Source organism: Bufo gargarizans, chromosome 2 (genome assembly GCF_014858855.1).
Source record: "Bufo gargarizans isolate SCDJY-AF-19 chromosome 2, ASM1485885v1, whole genome shotgun sequence".
Taxonomy (NCBI): domain Eukaryota; kingdom Metazoa; phylum Chordata; class Amphibia; order Anura; family Bufonidae; genus Bufo; species Bufo gargarizans.
In genome coordinates this window covers 398383451-398400773 of record NC_058081.1, presented here as the reverse complement: position 1 = coordinate 398400773, position 17323 = coordinate 398383451, and the positions used below count along the sequence as shown (strand labels likewise).

At 41.9% G+C, this 17323-nt stretch overlaps 1 protein-coding gene across 2 annotated transcripts in view; it reads right to left on the bottom strand.

The window, feature by feature from the left end:
• Positions 1–1673: 1673 nt before the first annotated feature.
• Positions 1674–17323, bottom strand: part of NDFIP1 (Nedd4 family interacting protein 1) — a 79322-nt gene continuing 63672 nt past the window's right edge. The window contains exons 7-8 of one of the 2 annotated variants that reach the window (XM_044280851.1): positions 16641–16746; positions 1674–4341 (exon numbers count right to left, since the gene is read on the bottom strand). In XM_044280851.1, the coding sequence (XP_044136786.1) occupies positions 16643–16746 (104 nt within the window). In that variant the 3' untranslated portion in view covers positions 1674–4341; positions 16641–16642. The remainder of the gene's footprint in view (positions 4342–16640; positions 16747–17323) is intronic. The other variant, XM_044280850.1, reaches the window with a different exon arrangement.

Genomic DNA, 17323 nt, shown 5'->3' with positions numbered 1-17323 from the left:
GTGTGAGTGTAATAAAAACATGTGGCTTTTTATCCCAAAGTGGCAGTATTTCACTATTGGGTTTCCTGCTTGTGTCCTTGACTTGGATCTAGGAGGAGATCAAAGTGGAAAATGAATGCTCTGGGGACTGAATTGCAGATATTGACCAAGGAGCCTGCATTTACTTAGGAACTGAACTTACCGCAGGATTATTGTGCAAGTTTTTCTTAACTTTATTCATATGCAGAAAAAGTGGTAATGCGGATCGGGTGAAAATTATTTGAGGTCCCTTAAAGCATGCCAAGGTGACACAGTATACTCTCCCTTTTCTTTCTCCCTACTAGTTACAACCTTCTTACATAACACAGGTGCTCAACCAAATGTGTGCCATGTCAAGAGACCCTCATCTCTGTTCATGATCACCAAATGAAAGGAGACACACCTGTAATAATGCTAAAGGCAATACCTGTACTCTGATTCTGGATCCCAGGCATTCACACTTGGCCTGTGGAGGGAGGGAGGGAGGGATGGACCACAGACTAGCAGCCATTTCAGGCCACCGGGGTTACATTGCAGGAACCTCCTGAAAGCTGTCCTCTATAGCATAGTAAGTAGTAGGCTCTCTGGTTTTAGGATCTCCACACCAGGAGGTCCTAAAACTTTTAAACAGGTTTCCTGTCTTAGGGTACTTTCACACTTGCGGCAGAGGATTCCGGCAGGCAGTTCTGTCACCAGAACTGCCTGCCGGATCCGTCAAAACGTATGCAAACTGATGGCTTTTGTCAGACGGATCAGGATCCTAATCTGTATGACAAATGCATTGAAATGCCGGATCCGTCTCTCTGGTGTCATCCGGAGTGTTCCGGCAAAACGGATCCAGCATTGTGGTCTGCGCATGCTGAGACCACAAAAATTGTGAAAAAAAAAATAAAAATATGACGTTTTTCCGGAACACTCGGGGCATTAATGCATTTTCACATTTTTTGCAGTCTGAGCTTGCGCAGACCGCAATGCTTGATCCGTTTTGCTGGAACACTCTGGGCTGGATCCGGCATGAATGCATTTCAATGGGGAAAAAATGGCGGATCCGGCATTCAGGCAAGTGTTCCGAAATTTTGGACGGAGATAAAACCGCAGCATGCTGCAGTATTATCGCCGTCCTGAAAGGTCAAAAAGACTGAACTGAAGACATCCTGGTCCATCCTGAACGGATTGCTCTCCATTCAGAATGCATTAGGATAAAACTGATCAGTTATTTTCCGGTATTGAGCCCCTAGGACGGAACTCAATACCGGAAAAGAATAATGCTAGCGTGAAAGTACCCTTAGGCAAGGGGAGAAAAACATGTAAAAACGGCACTGTGTGAAAGGATACAAATTATTTCTATGTTTATCAAATGCAACAAGGACACACTTGTTCCAAACTAGCAGGCAGATAAAACACCTATACTGAACAATGACCCACTATGGGTCAAATTCACATGTACAATTTTCTGCACAAACCATCAAGGTCCGTATCGAGAAAATGGCAGCATGCACCAACTAGCTCTGATTTTCCCACAAGGCTTACTCACTCAGTATATCTAATTTAATTGAAGGGCATACAAGTTGAGAAAATGTCAGAAATGAAAAGCATGTTTTGCCTCAGATGACGGCCCATTCACTCAAACACATTAATAAGTGTACACAGAGAACTGCTACATAAGTGACATTTATTAATGTTCTGCTATATTTACACTTTTAACATAGTAAAATTTTAAAGTGAATTGCCTCATGGCAAATAAAGGTGCATATCAGTCTACACAAAATGCAATGCAATGCTTTGCTTACAGACTTTAAAAGCACATGAAAGTACATGTAGGTAATGTATCACCCACCCAATCGATAATAGACAGCTGGACCCCATGTTAAATAAAAAGTACATCCAGCTAGTTATTTCCCAGGTTGATTGGGTATGTCAGGTCCCAATGTGCCGACTAAAGCCAAGGACAGCAGAGTGTACCTTGAGTAGAGATGCTATCTTTTTCTGTTGGCGACTGCCATATAATACCATACATTTGTAGTATCACATTCATTCAACAGTCTACCTCCATTTTTTGGCTGAAAATAATTTGCTGACTAGAACTGCAAAGTCATGGCTTTTCTACACAATAAGTTACTTGATAACTTAAACATCTAATTTTAACATGTAGGTCTTGGAAAATACAGAAGAACCAGTATTCGAGAAAGCACATCCATCAATACAGTTAGCATTATAGACATGAGATACCATAAATTCAAGAATATTGGTTCTCTAACCATGGGTGCTTCAACCATATATTAATATGCAAATTGACAGTGGCATTTGTAACATCTTATTACCAGAGAAGATTAGAAAAGGATCATTTATACTTAAAGGAGAAACCAACCTGGAAGTGATCTTCTGACAAGTCATGGAGACCTATCAGATCACATCAGTAGCATCTTAGAGCTCAGACATCCTCCAAATCCAGAAGAGCCAAACCTCTTGTTGCATCACTGGAAAGCTCTCATGGCAACACTATATAAAGGAACTGGTTGCTCTAGTGGTGACAACTATTTCTTTCCAGAAATTAGTGGAGGCCCAAGGCCATATATTTCTCCATATGACATGTCATGAGATCATTTTTGCTGGATTTCCTCATTAAATATGTACTCTTGTAAGGGGTTTCCACTTGTATGGTTTTTCAGCATGATTCTTATTAAAACATTTGTATGGATTAGATTCCAGTTTGAATAGTCAAGCTTTTGGGCTATCATAGTGCAGCCCACTGGCTACTTTCAGTTCATCCAGTTTTATCATATGTTCCACAAGTCATCAGTTGCCATTGACATAAAAGAAAAATGATTCATTGGGTGCACTATAGACAAAAGCAAACAATTGGGAACTTCCTCTTAGCTAAATATTACATGCAGCAGTTGTCTATTTCCTTTCTTATATCACGCTGAATCACAATAGCCGGAGTTTTCTGAGCCAAAGCCAGAAGTTGATCCAAAAAGAAATTACTAAAGAAGACCGATAAGCGTCTCTTTTGTATTCACCCCCAAGCTTGACTCAAAAAATGGCACCAAAAAGTACAGGTGTGATTCCAGCCTTGCAGTGGTAAAAACGACCAGTGCATTCTCTACTAATGTTATCTGAAAACATGCTGCAAATCATAAAATGGAGCATGATATATATATATATATGGTAAGTACATCAGGCCTAGACCGCTGCTTTAATTCAACAATTAACACAGCAAAAGCTGTTGAAAAGTTATATTAAAGTTTGCTGCAACTGTGTATTTTAGCTGTAAGTGCCGAATTAACATTTGCTACATCTGTGCATGTCTTCCAATATATGCAAGTAGATATTTACAATCTCTGCACATATAGCCACTATTTTTTTTTAACAGACTAAACTCCCTTTAAGAAAACAATTCTTTATTTGAGGTCTATAACGGAGCTATTGTTAGTTCACTCGCACGGTCATGAACTAAAGAAACAAGAACGTATCAATAAAGACATATCTTGAGTTGACAATGATTCATGCGGGACTCGCAGAATTTCAGTAGCTCATCTTGGGTTTAATAGCCCCACATTTAAACTGTACCTGTATACAACAGAGGCCACCATTTGTAAAACATTCACGAGTTTGAAACCTCTCATGATATCTGGCGTGCCAAGTAGCAAATTGAAAGGTTGCATATGGTTAGTCCACTGTGCTGAAATGACAGGTAACAATTTAATGTGAATGCCTATATGGAGATCTAGGAATAGTGTGTCTTAATTCCTAATATTCTTCATTTGCAAAAAACAAATCTAGTGTAATCTAGAAATTGCACTGCAAAATTAAGAACTATATGTCAATGTCTAAGGCCTTTTATACTTCCCAAAGCAGAACACAATACAATACACGAAAAACATCTCTACGGCAGTTGAATGAAGACTATGGAAAAACAAGACAGAGTTAGACTGCCCTCTGCTGGCAGAAGGAGTGCAGGTCAATGTTCTCCCGGTATTTTACAAACAATATATAAGGCTTTATTAGTACTTCACAAACTTGATTGCAATAGCTTTGATTTAAACAGTAGCCACTAATGATTCCAGAAGAATAACAACAAAATTCTGCAAAAACTATTCAAAGTTTACACCTAAAAACAAAAGGAAATGCTAATCTTCTTCTTCCTTTGGACAGTAACATTGCCTATGGATGTTTAGTTATTTTAAAGGACTTCTTTCATTTCTTTATACAGCAGATATTTTTTCTCTCTTTGATGGTTGGAACGCTCTTCCTGCAGGTGCCATTGCCGTCCGTCAGTAGGCGTGGGATTTCTGTAGAGGCAGGAAGGCAGGGATAAAAACACTGCAATGAAAAACGCATATAGAGTCACACCAATAATAGCATCCACTTCCCCTTATGCAGAGCACATATGGCGTAGTGAAGGGTATGTGTCACCTGGCATCATGGCTGACATAAGTGAAGTCACATAACATAGGACAAAATGTTCCAAGTTACTAGAAGGGTTCCTTTAATATTTTGAGCTAAAGAGTGCTGAGCACAGTTTAGCCACTTGGATACCAGCGATTTTTGCGCTTTAATTTTTCTTCCCCGTCTTCTTGGAGCCATAACTTTTTCATTTTTCCATTCACATAGCTGAAGGAGGGCTTGTTTTTTGCGGGACAAGTTGTACTTTATAATGCCACCATTTAATACTGCATACTATGTAGTGGGAAGTGAAAAATACATTCCAAATGCAGCGGAATTAGAAACAAAATTGCCATTCTGACATAGTTGTACTGGTCTTGTCCCTACAGCTTTCCCTATGTGGCAAAACTGACCTGTGACCTTCAGTCTCTGGGTCAGTACAATTACAACTAGGGATGAGCTAATTGCTTCGCATAAAACTTCATGTCAATAATGTACGGAGCGACCGCTCCGTACAGTATTAGAATGTATTGGCTCTGATGAGCCGAAAGTTTTTACTTCATAAATTAATAACTTCATTAATTTGTACTGTAAAAAACAATTTCCCGAACTCGGGTTCGGTTCCAAGGTACCACTTAGAAGTAATAACTTCGGCTCATCTGAGTCAATACATTCTAATACTGTATGGAGCACTTGCTCTATACAGTATTGAAACAAAGTTTTATGTGAATCAACTTTGGATGTTTCATCCAAAGTAAATTCGCTCATCCATAGTTGTAATTGTACTGACCCAGTGAGTGAACTGACCTGTCCATCCCTAATTACGTTTCCACACATGTGTAGTTTTTTTATGTTCTAATACTGAAAAGAAATTAAAAAAAACTTTGAATTTTTTATTTTATTTTTTTACATGCCCATATTCTAACCCCCCCCCCCCCAACTTTTTTTTATAGTTATGTCTACACGGCTGTGTGGGGGCTAATTTTTTGTGGGAAAATCTTTAGTTTTATTGATACCATATCAATATCATATTTTTTTTCTATGTATTTTATTTTAACACACATTAATCGTTGGATGAATTAGATGGGCTATTGATACAGTTTGGCGCTGACATTCATTCATTGCTTAAAAATGGCTGCATTGAGAAGCTGAAACATGGGTGAATGAACGCAAATTATGATTCAAGTGCTGTTTCTCTTCTGCTGCCATCCTGAGTCCTTGGAGGCGGGTCGCCTTGAGCTTGCACCCACTACATCTTCAGAGTTTATTGTCACATTTTGGGCTCAATTTCTTCTTTGTGTTTAACAAAAAGTTAAGAATTGCCTCAAGTCAAATCAGGATGAAGATCATAACTATATGACCAAATGGGACATGTACATGTTTTACCTGCGTTCATTGAAAACAAGTGCAAAAAATGCAAGCACGCAGCAATGAAATACCCATAGACTGGTATTAGTATTGGTAATACTGATGAGCTAAGTGATTTTAGGATGCCGAAAGTCCGTTTTTGAAAGTCATCTGTAAGTGCTATAAATGGTGAAGTGAAGGCATCTACAAGCCAAAGCTGTAGACCACGCTGACTCAATGAGCAAGACCACTAAAATGTGTGGCGCGTATAGATCACCTTTCCTCTGGTGCATTACTCTCCACAAAGTTGCCTATAGAAGATATCAGCACAAGCACTGTGTCAGGAAACAAGCCTAAAAACACTTTTCAAAATGATTGTTTGCTATGGGCAACTGATTGGTTGCTATGGACAACTAACACAGATTTACTATTAGGCAGTTTGATTTGGAGATATTGGAGGCGGGCTCCTTTTTTGTGGGTCACCCTGTATAAAGCTTTGTCAGTTTTTAGTCTAGACATTTTATTTCCAGTGAAGGGAAACATTTTAAACAATTGTTGTTTTCAACTTGGAGACAGCCTTCTTCTGTTCCAGCAAGACTGTGCCCCTGTGCACAAAGCGAGGTCCATAAAGACATGGTTTGAGGAGTTTGGTGTGGAGCAACCCAAGTAGCCTATGCAGAGTCAAACCTTAAATATATTGAACACCTTTGGGATAAATTAGATGCATGACTAAGTTAGACCTTCTCATCAAACATCAAATAAGTGTCTGATCCTACAAATGCTCTTGGGGCTCAATGGACACAAATGTCCACAGAGTCTTACTTGTAGAAAGCCTCCATGAAAGAATGCCGTCTGTTACAGCCACAAAATTAGCCCAACTCCATATTTAGGGTCCATTTACACATCCACAACTGGTTAAAAATTGCGGATCCGCAAAACACGCACATCGGCCATGTGCGTTCTGCATTTTGCAGACCGCACATAACCAGCACTATAATAGAAATCCCTTTTCTTGTCCGTGTCTGCGGACAAGAATGGGACATCTTCTATTTTTTGTTCTACATGTTCTGCCTTACTCCTTCCTCCAAACTGCACAAACAGCCTAGAAGATATTCTCAAGTGACTAGTAACTTTCAAATATTCAGAGAGGCACCCCCTGACGTATGGGGAATGGAGCATCCTTTCTTTCTCAGTTTTCGGGGATTGACATAAGGAAAGAAGGAAGTCTTGAGATCTATGAAACTGTGAAACCACCTTGGGAAGGAACAAAGGATCTGGTCTAATTAGAAGTCTATCCTCCAGAATATTAGTATAGGGAGGAGATGCCAAGAAAGCAGAAATCTCTCCAACTCTCCTTGCTGATGTAATAGCAACAAGGCAGGCTGTCTTAAAGGATAGAATTCTAACAGAAAAATCCTGTAAGGGTCCGAAAGGAGGCTCCATCATCCTAGACAAGACTAAATTTAGATCCCACGGGGGAACTGAAGATTTATTCAAGAGTTTAATCCTACTAACGTCCCCCCAAAAAACGCCTAATCCAGGGATGATTTGCAATAGGGGAGTCAAAAAAGGCAGAAACTTGGACTTTAAGAGTGCTAGGTCTTACGTTTTTCTTTAGGACTTCTTGTAGAAAATCCAGAACCCTAGACATAGGTCGAGGACCTATAGGATCAATATGGACATTAGAGACGTTTAAGAAAGCTTTCCGAATTATAAAGGTAAATGGAAGAGGTTACTGTTTTCCTGCAGGATAAAAGGGTTGAAATAACCTCATCTGACAAGCCCCTATGTTTTAAGATCTTCCTCTCAAAAACTAAGCTGCTAGATGAAGGCTTTTCACTTCCGGATGAAATACCGACCCCTAAAATAAAAGGTCCTGTCTTAACGGAAGAATCCAGGGATCTGTGAGGGACAGCTTTCTCAGCCAAGTGAACCAGGTCCTCCTTGGCCAGAAAGGGGCAATGAGAATAAGCCTTGTCTGTTCCTGCCTCAGCTTCTGTAACACTCTCGGGAGTAGTCTTAGCAGAGGAAAAGCGTACAGAAAATGATACAGCCACGGAAGAGAAAAAGCGTCTAGCCCTAAAGGAAGATCGTTTGGGTTTAGGGAAAAGAAACGTTTGCATTTGCTGTTCTGCATGGTAGCAAACAAATCTACCCGGGGATGACCCCAAAGCTGGACAATTTGATCAAAGAGCTCTTGATTCAGGCAAGACTCTCCTTGGTCTAGGTGGTTTCTGCTTAAAAAATCTGCCACCTTTTTTTCTGATCCTTTTAGGTGCACCGCAATGATAAAAGGGAACAAGAGGCATAATCAGAGAAAAGATTTCCACTGTTAAGGCCATTAGATCTTCTGATTTGGTACCCCCCTGCCTCTTCAGGTAGGATACTATGGTAGTATTGTCCAAAAAGATTTTTACCCCTTTTCCTGTAAGCTTGGGTAGAAGCCCCTTCAGGGCTAGAAAAACAGCTCTTAATTCTCTCACATTTTGTGAATCCTGACTGTCCCCTAGACTCCAGACTCCCTGCAGACTGCCCATTGACAAAATACCCCCCACCCGGTGGGACTGGAGTCGGTGGTAGTCATTATCTCTTCTTGTAGATCCTATGGAAACCCCCAAGATAAGTTTGCAGGATCCTGCCACCAGGTTAGGGACTGTAATACTTGAGGAGTGAGGGGAAAGAGGTACATCCAGAGGGGACAATGAATCCTTCCATTCCTTCAGGATTTGCCACTAAAGCATCCTGGAATAAAAATGGGACCAACTGACAGCTGGGATTGTTGAGGTCATCCTGCCTAAGACAGACATGCCGTCTGATGGTTTGTCTCTTTGAGGCTACCAGAGCCTGAATGTCCTGCCCTAGGCGAGATATCTTGTGATGAGGGAGGATACATCGCTGTTGTACAGAGTCCAGGATTAATCCCAGGAAGACACAGTTCTGAGAGTGGACCATATTTGATTTTTCCCCAACTTAACTGCCAACTGAGCCTTTGAAGAATTTTTATCACTTCTAAAAAAAACGAGAAGATTTACTGATTTACTAATTCTGCTACCACCAAGAGATCGTCTAAATAGGGAATAATTAAAATGTATTTTTCTCTTATGTGGGCTATCACCTCTGCCATTAACTTTGTGAAAAGTCTGGGGGCCTGGCATATGCCAAAAGTAAGAGCTCTGTATTGTAGATGAGTTATTTGACCTTCTTCTGCAACCCTGAGGATTTTTTGAAAATCTGCATGAATTGCAACATGATAATAGGGCCTGGGTAGAAGCCTCCCACACTTTCTTGAGATAGACCTCTGCCCTTTTTTCCATCGGATTATTTCATGTACCAAGGTCTTCAAACGGTAAGACAGCTCTTTTTGAGAATTTGGCTAGCGGGGCGTCTAATTTTGGAGGCCTATAGGATTTACCATTGAAGGGATATTTCTTCTTTACACTTAAAACTTTTTAATCAGGCTTCATCCACTCTTAGATAGTTAATATTATCATTTAATGGGTAGACCCTAGGATGCTTATGTCCCAAGTCCCCAAACATAATGTCTTAGACCGACTTCTGCTCCCTAGTCTCATCTATTTTCATTGTGGCTCTGATCGCTTTAAGTAAGGAATCCGTATCCTCTCGGGAAAATAGGGGTCTACTGGAGGATTCTTCAGCCGAGGAAGAACTTAAATCACCCAGGACCTCTCCCTGTTCGTTTTTAATCAGAGGATTCTAAATCTGAGATCACATTAACGTGACTCTGTTTGCCCATTGCAGAGGCAGGGAGGCATTTTTTAAACGCTTTCATAGAATCTGAGACTTCAGATTTAACAATGTCCTTGATACTCTGAAGCAGGGAAGGGGATTCATCCTCAACTTCTTAATCCTCAACTACTTTGTTCACACAATGCTGACAGTAATTTGGACCAGGAGGGAGCAAGTTTTTTCTTGCATACTGCACACACCTTTCCTTTAGTCTTAGGCATAGCTTTTCTAGGGCCCTCTTTGGTATTTCATAACAAACAAGAGAATAAGCCCCATTACACGCTAGAAGAAAGCAAAAGGATGGGGACCAAACTCCCCTACCCCACCAGGAATACCAGTCTGTCTTCATGGCATCAGAGTGCTGATTACTCTCTTCTTCCATAACACCAGATAATGAGAGTGTTTTCCATTTAGGGCATGCACACACACACACACACTCAGGCTGGCTGGGATCCTTCTGGCAGCACGCTTTAGAAAGTACAGGGTTTAAAAACCCCAAGCCCTGGTCCCTGACGGCGTTCCCATGCTGCCAAAACCGGAAGCCTTCCGGCTTCCAGTATGCATTCCACCTCAGAATGCATACGTTCCAAATACCGGAAGTCCCAACATGCGACTTCCGGTACATACACGCACGCCGCGCCAGGAACCCTCTCAGACTGCCCAGGAATGTCCGCCCAACACTAGTCCAGGACCTAGAAGGATTGCCCAGTCTTCCTAAGCGGCTCCTAGTGGAGACTTATGCCGCACCAGGTAACCCCTATATGCACACCAAGTCAGGGGCTCCTGTAGCCTTAACCTTTGCATTCCACAGACTGTCCTATCCATAGGACAGGAAACAGAAAAAAAACTGGTGCTATAGGGGCAAGGTCCCTGCTTTAAAGCTCTCCACAGGGGTTTCCCGTTTCCTGTCCTGGATGGAGGCGGTCTCTCAAGGTTGCTGTCATGGGCGTAGGGGATAAATGAATTCAGCCAGCAAAGGAGACAATATGGACAATAGGAATACAGTAGTAATTGGCTTGTACTAACATAATTTACATAATAAATGCTATTTGCTGAAGTGAGACAAACCCTTTGAGAAAAAAAAATAATAAAATGTCCCACAATGAATTATTACATTTCTATTGTAGATCAGACAAAACATGTTAGATACAGACAATGAAATCTTTCTGAGATGACAACCCAAAGGTCTTCTGGGGCAGTCCTCTTAAAGAAGGACAGTATGCTTAGACTACTTTCACATCTGCGTTTAGCTATCCAGGTCTGAAATCCGGCACAGGCTCTCAAAACCACAGCACAACGCTTCCGTTTTGTCCCCATTCATTGTAAATGGGGACAAAATTTAACAAACCGGAACGGAGTGGACCAGAACTCTTTCCGTTCCTGTTTGTTTTGTTCCCATGCCGGACACAATCGCCGCAAGCAGCGCTTTTGTGTGCGGCATGGGAAACTGAACAAGCCAGATCCAGTACCAAAAGCCATGCAAGTCAATGATGTCGGATGCTGCAGCCGGTTGTATTATTAAGACGGAAGCATTTTGCTGTGGTTTTGAGATCCCCTGCCGGATTTCAAAACCGTATAGCAATGATGCAGATGTGAAAGTAGGCTTAGTTTGTGAAAAATTTAACATCTTTACAAGGAGTGGTTTCAAAGAGGTGGTCTTTAAGAGAGGTTTCACTGAATCGGAGATTGTGCCCTTTGGTGTTTTTTGATTCCCTCTCAGAATGTCCATTAAATATAATTAATGTCAAAGATCCATGTATATTCAGCATATTCAGCACGTGTCCAAGGACAAACACATCTTTTAAGTGTTTAAGGCTACTTTCACATGTGCACTAGTAGTTTCTGATTTTCTGTTTCATTCTAGGAACAGAAAAATGAAAAACAAAAACAGCAGGGCTGGATCCATCATGTGAATCGAATAAATTACACCGGATGGACCCCAGTGACCATGTATTAGAATGGCAATTTTAAGGTGGTTCTTTCCCTTTAATTATTGTTTAATGTAGTGAGTTAGTTAACTATGTAGCACATACAAAGTCTTAAAGGTCCCTTTACACAGGAAGACGATCTAGCAGATTGTCAGGAAGGAAGCGTTGCTTCTCAACATTCTGCTGATCGCTAGCGGAGGAGACCGATGCATTTACATGTAGTGAGCTCCTCCAGAGTATGGGGAGGAGTGATCCCTAATGCCATTGCTCTTCCTCATACTGTCTTGTTGTTTCCCGGAAGCAGGTCGTGTTTACACAGCATGATCTGCCACTGGGAAACGATCTTTTGTGCTGCACAAAATATCCAATTACCTGATGAACAAGTCTTTCGTTTGTTCATCGGTTAATCAGCGGTGTATTTAAACCGCCAGATCATCGTTAACGAACTTTACTAGTAACGCTCATTAGTGATAATCTGTTCAATTGTCAGCCCATGTAAAGGGGTCCTTTAATGTTATGTGTCAGAAGACCACCAGGCCACATACCTGAATGAGGAACTCAGAGGACATGCGTAGTGCACTCTGGGAAACATCTTAAGGGGCAGAAGGTATAAATGTTAGGTCATGTAGCAAAGAGCTTTAAGCTCAGATGGACCATCCGTAAAGACAGATGTTCGAAGTAGGGCTGAAACTATTACGCAATTGAATGAAGTAATTCGACAATTTTTTTTAAAACGAGGATTCGTTTGTGTCATGTGACCACGGAGCGGGAGTGAAGCGCTTGCTATTACTCACCGCTCCGTGGTCACCCGCCGGCCCGTTCCGCACTCCGCTAAGGGAAACTTTGTGCGCGCGTCCAGCTGCCATGCCGGTCGGCAGTCTGCTGCCTTTCAGTGTGTCCCCGCTGGGGAAGGGTAGTGGAGCAGGGGGCTAACTGGCCCCTGGATAAGTTTATGGTTTGCACTGGTTGGGCCCACGGAATGGAAGCTCTCAGTATTTCGGCTGACTGAGAAGTTTGTGCTCCTTTTGGTGTTCAGCAGCTTCATCGCCTTGTGTTTCGGGGCCTTCTTCCTCCCCGGCTCCCCCAAGCTGCTGAGTGGAGTGTTTTTTTCTAGCAGCCCCCGCAGCTCACCCCCTTTGGTCCTGGGCTGCAGAATGAAGAAGACAGGGGTCGCCTCACCTGGATCCGGGAGGAACATAAGAGGGCACTGCGGGAAGCCAAGGGCACACTGAACTGGCCGTCCGAGCAGATCAAGGGGGAGATCCATGAGTAGAAGGACCGACTGTGGACGCATGGCAGGGGCACGGATGCGGGCAGGTTAGATCGGAGTGGCGGGCAAGGAGCCAGCAGATCCTAAATTCAAGCAGAATCAGGAAAAAATGAGGAGCCTGGGGAGCAGGGGTTGTGTACCAAGTAATGCCAGCCACTGCTGGTACCATGTGCAGGCACGGGAAGGATGACAGGATGGTGCAGAGGAAAGGGCGAGCCTTCTAGGTGGCACTTTATGCCCTGGCTTTCTGTTGTACATGTGGGATCAGGGCTCCATAATAGTTTACAGCGGTATGCGGGTTATGCAGCTTATTGTGGTAGCTGGCATCTACCAGGCATTATGCTGCTCCACAGCTTATGCCTTAGTGCCATGGTATAAGAAGGATTGGCTCTCTAAATCTGTCCATCCATCATATCCGTAATATCTAAGGACATGGCAATATAGTGTCTTCTTTAATGTGGTCTTCATCTCAATGCCAAGGGCAACCTCCTCGGTGAGCGTCAACATGCCAGGCCATCAAACAATACATATGTAATCCATCTGACCACCAAGATGCTATGAAGCTTCGGGTAGAGATGAAGTTGTTCCTCTTGATTGTCTTCTACGTTAAGTTATGAAACAGTTCATGAAATGCTGACATGTTTGACAGGGTTTCTTGAAGGCTACAACATATCTTTACGTTTTCACATTTCACAAGCTGATGGCATGGGGGGCTGATTAGTTTTTATAAAGAACAACATTCTTTTAATTAGTTTTTTCGTTATTAGAGTACTTGATTAATCGTCAGATTAATCGATAGAATGCTGAATTACCAAAATAGTCGATAGCAGCAGCCCTAGTTACAAGACATTTCACCATGACTGTGTGTCGGCTATGGGCCTGTGCACTGCTAGGACGGTCGACAGGAGTCGACCCAGTGAACACAGGTCAGAGTGATTGTTTTTTTACTATGTATGTGGGTTGTTTTTCTGTTTTATGTATTTAATGACACTTCGTAAACTCTTTAATTCCATCTTATTCTTGGATCTCTGAACTCACTGTAAAACAGACTATAATAGGGTGCCCCAGGTTTCGGTTATGAAGCCTGGCATTTTACTAGACAAACTAGTGCAGCACGTTGTGCTATTTTGCCAAGCATTTTAATGGAATCTGCAACAGAGATTTCCACCAAATTTTAAACCATCTGCAGAAGAAACCAGGCAACTTGTCTTATTTACAAAGTGATCTCCTCCCTGGGATCTGGTGCTCACATAATGTTTTTGTTTTGCTTCAGAGCATGAAAATCCCATGCGGTCACTAGTTTCTGAGATGCTGAAACCAGTCTGTATAGTACCAGCAATTATTGCACTGTCAAGATCACTCAAAGAACATTTCCTCCCCATTCTGGTATTTGCTCTGAACAATAGCAGAATCTCTTGACCAGGTCTGCAGTGGATGAAGTTTGCTTCAATGCCCTGTGATTTTCCATTTTTGTTTTTTTTACTCCCTGCCTTCCTGGAGCTATAACTTTTTTTTTTTTCCGTGGGATTGTTTTCTGCGAGACAAGGGCACCATTTAGGCTAGGTCTACACAACATTTGTTGCGCAACATTTTGTTGCACCAATGTCGCGCGACAATTTTTATAATGATAGTCTATGGTGTCACACTGCGACGACTGACGTGACAGTCGCAAAAAAACCATTCAAAATTGATTTTTCTGTGACTGTCGCGTCGCAGTGCGACATCATAGACTATCATTATAAAAATTGCCGTGCGACATTGGTGCAACAAAATATCGCCATGTAGTTGTGCCCTATGCCCACATGTCGTTGTGTAGACCTAGCCTTACTATTGCATTTAATGTAGTGGGAGCTGTTAACTTCATTCTCCAGGTCAGTATGGTTACAGAGATAACACATTTATATAGTTTTTCTTGTTTTAATATTTAAACTTTATATTTTGACTTTCAATATATTTTGACTTCTATATTTCCGTCTATGGAGTAGTGTGAAGGCTCATTTTTTTTTGTGGGGCTTTGGAGTGTGTACTTTTTGCTCACTTTTTGGGGGGGGGGGGGGAGATTAAAGCGTTTGTCTCATCATGGACAATGGAGGCATATCGCTAGGATATACCCCCATTATCTTCTTATACAGAGAACGGAACCCAGCAAGTGAAGGCTATTTCCGTCGCCCCTATAGAAATGAATGGGGGCGGGGGGCCATGCATGTACGGTACGCTCCCACTCCCTTCTATGGGGAGCCGGCTTGGTGGTGGCTGGACCGGAGTCCTCCAGCCACCACCTTGAGGGTCTACGTTCACGATATAGGTGCGGGTACCAGCGGTGGGACGCGCACCTACCATACCCTAGATTATGACTATATATATTATATATATATATATATTATATATATATATATATATACACACACACACACACACACACACACACACACACACACATACACATACACATACATATATACATACAGTACAGACCAAAAGTTTGGACACACCTTCTCATTCAAAGAGTTTTCTTTATTTTCATGACTATTGAAAACTGTAGATTCACACTGAAGGCATCAAAACAGCTAAGTAAAGAAAAACGAGTGGCCATCATTACTTTAAGAAATGAAGGTCGGTCAGTCAGTCTGTCTGAAAAATTGGGAAAACTTTGAAAGTGTCCCCAAGTGCAGTCACAAAAACCATCAAGCGCTACAAAGAAACTGGCTCACATGCGGACCGCCCCAGGAAAGGAAGACCAAGAGTCACCTCTGCTGCGGAGGATAAGTTCATCCGAGTCACCAGCCTCAGAAATCGCAGGTTAACAGCAGCTCAGATTAGAGACCAGGTCAATGCCACACAGAGTTCTAGCAGCAGACACATCTCTAGAACAACTGTTAAAGAGGAGACTGTGTGAATCAGGTCTTCATGGTAGAATATCTGCTAGGAAACCACTGCTAAGGACAGGTAACAAGCAGAAGAGACTTGTTTGGGCTAAAGAACACAAGGAATGGACATTAGACCAGTGGAAATCTGTGCTTTGGTCTGATGAGTCCAAATTTGAGATCTTTGGTTACAACCACCGTGTCTTTGTGCGACGCAGAAAAGGTGAACGGATGGACTCTACATGCCTGGTTCCCACTGTGAAGCATGGAGTAGGAGGTGTGATGGTGTGGGGGTGCTTTGCTGGTGACACTGTTGGGGATTTATTCAAAATTGAAGGCATACTGAACCAGCATGGCTACCACAGCATCTTGCAGCGGCATGCTATTCCATCCGGTTTGCGTTTAGTTGGACCATCATTTATTTTTCAACAGGACAATGACCCCAAACGCACCTCCAGGCTGTGTAAGGGCTATTTGACCATGAAGGAGAGTGATGGGGTGCTGCGCCAGATGACCTGGCCTCCACAGTCACCGGACAAGAACCCAATCGAGATGGTTTGGGGTGAGCTGGACCGCAGAGTGAAGGCAAAAGGGCCAACAAGTGCTAAGCATCTCTGGGAACTCCTTCAAGACTGTTGGAAGACCATTTCAGGTGACTACCTCTTGAAGCTCATCAAGAGAATGCCAAGAGTGTGCAAAGAAGAAATCAAAGCAAAAGGTGGCTACTTTGAAGAACCTAGAATATGATATATGTTCAGTTGTTTCACACTTTTTTGTTATGTATATAATTCCACATGTGTTAATTCATAGTTTTGATGCCTTCAGTGTGAATCTACAATTTTCATAGTCATGAAAATAAAGAAAACTCTTTGAATGAGAAGGTGTGTCCAAACTTTTGGTCTGTACTGTATATATATATATATATATATATTTTTTTTTTTTTATAAAATCTATCAGAGGTCAGGAAGGGGCTAAAGGGGTTGTCTCAGAATTATCACCTATGCATAAGATAGGTGATAAGTGTCTGGATTGTAGGGGTCTGACTATTAACTACAGGATAAGACCATTCTGATATCTTACCTTTAATAAATAAAGAGAACCCTGGTTCTGGGAAGAGTGGAGAAGTTTTCTGGCATCTTTCGAACCTTGGCATAATTAATGAAGCCTCTAAGAAACAAGAGGAAACCTGGAAGGAATATTGTATGTATGTGAGATTATATTTTATGCAACATAACTAATATGCCAGTCACTGTGAGTAGCTCTATATTGTTGAAGGCTCCAGAGGTATTTCACCATCATTATGATAATAGTGTAGGGATCAGCATGGTGTGGACCATATAGTACAGGTCAGTAGTGAAGCTGCCATAGTCTTGAGCAAGCTGATAGTTGGGCATGCATTATTACTATTTCAAAGCCAGAAATTGATAAACAATAAGTAGCAGTGCACATCTTTTTTTTAAACTTGTCCCTTCTTTAGGCATAGTGTGCAAGCACAGCCACTGCTGCTGGACTGCAGTGTGGTCATGACCATGGAAACGAGCAGTGTATAATGTGATGGACACATGAATCAAGCCAGCAAAGAAAGCAATATGGATAACAACAATACATTAGTAAGTGCCTTGTATTAAATGTCTCTACATAATAAATGCCATTTGCTGAAGTGACAAAACCCCTTTCTGTACATTTTTGGACACAGGACACAATCAAATTATCAACTGCAAAAATGGGTAAAACCAGACACCTTATTTTTGATGGCACATTAT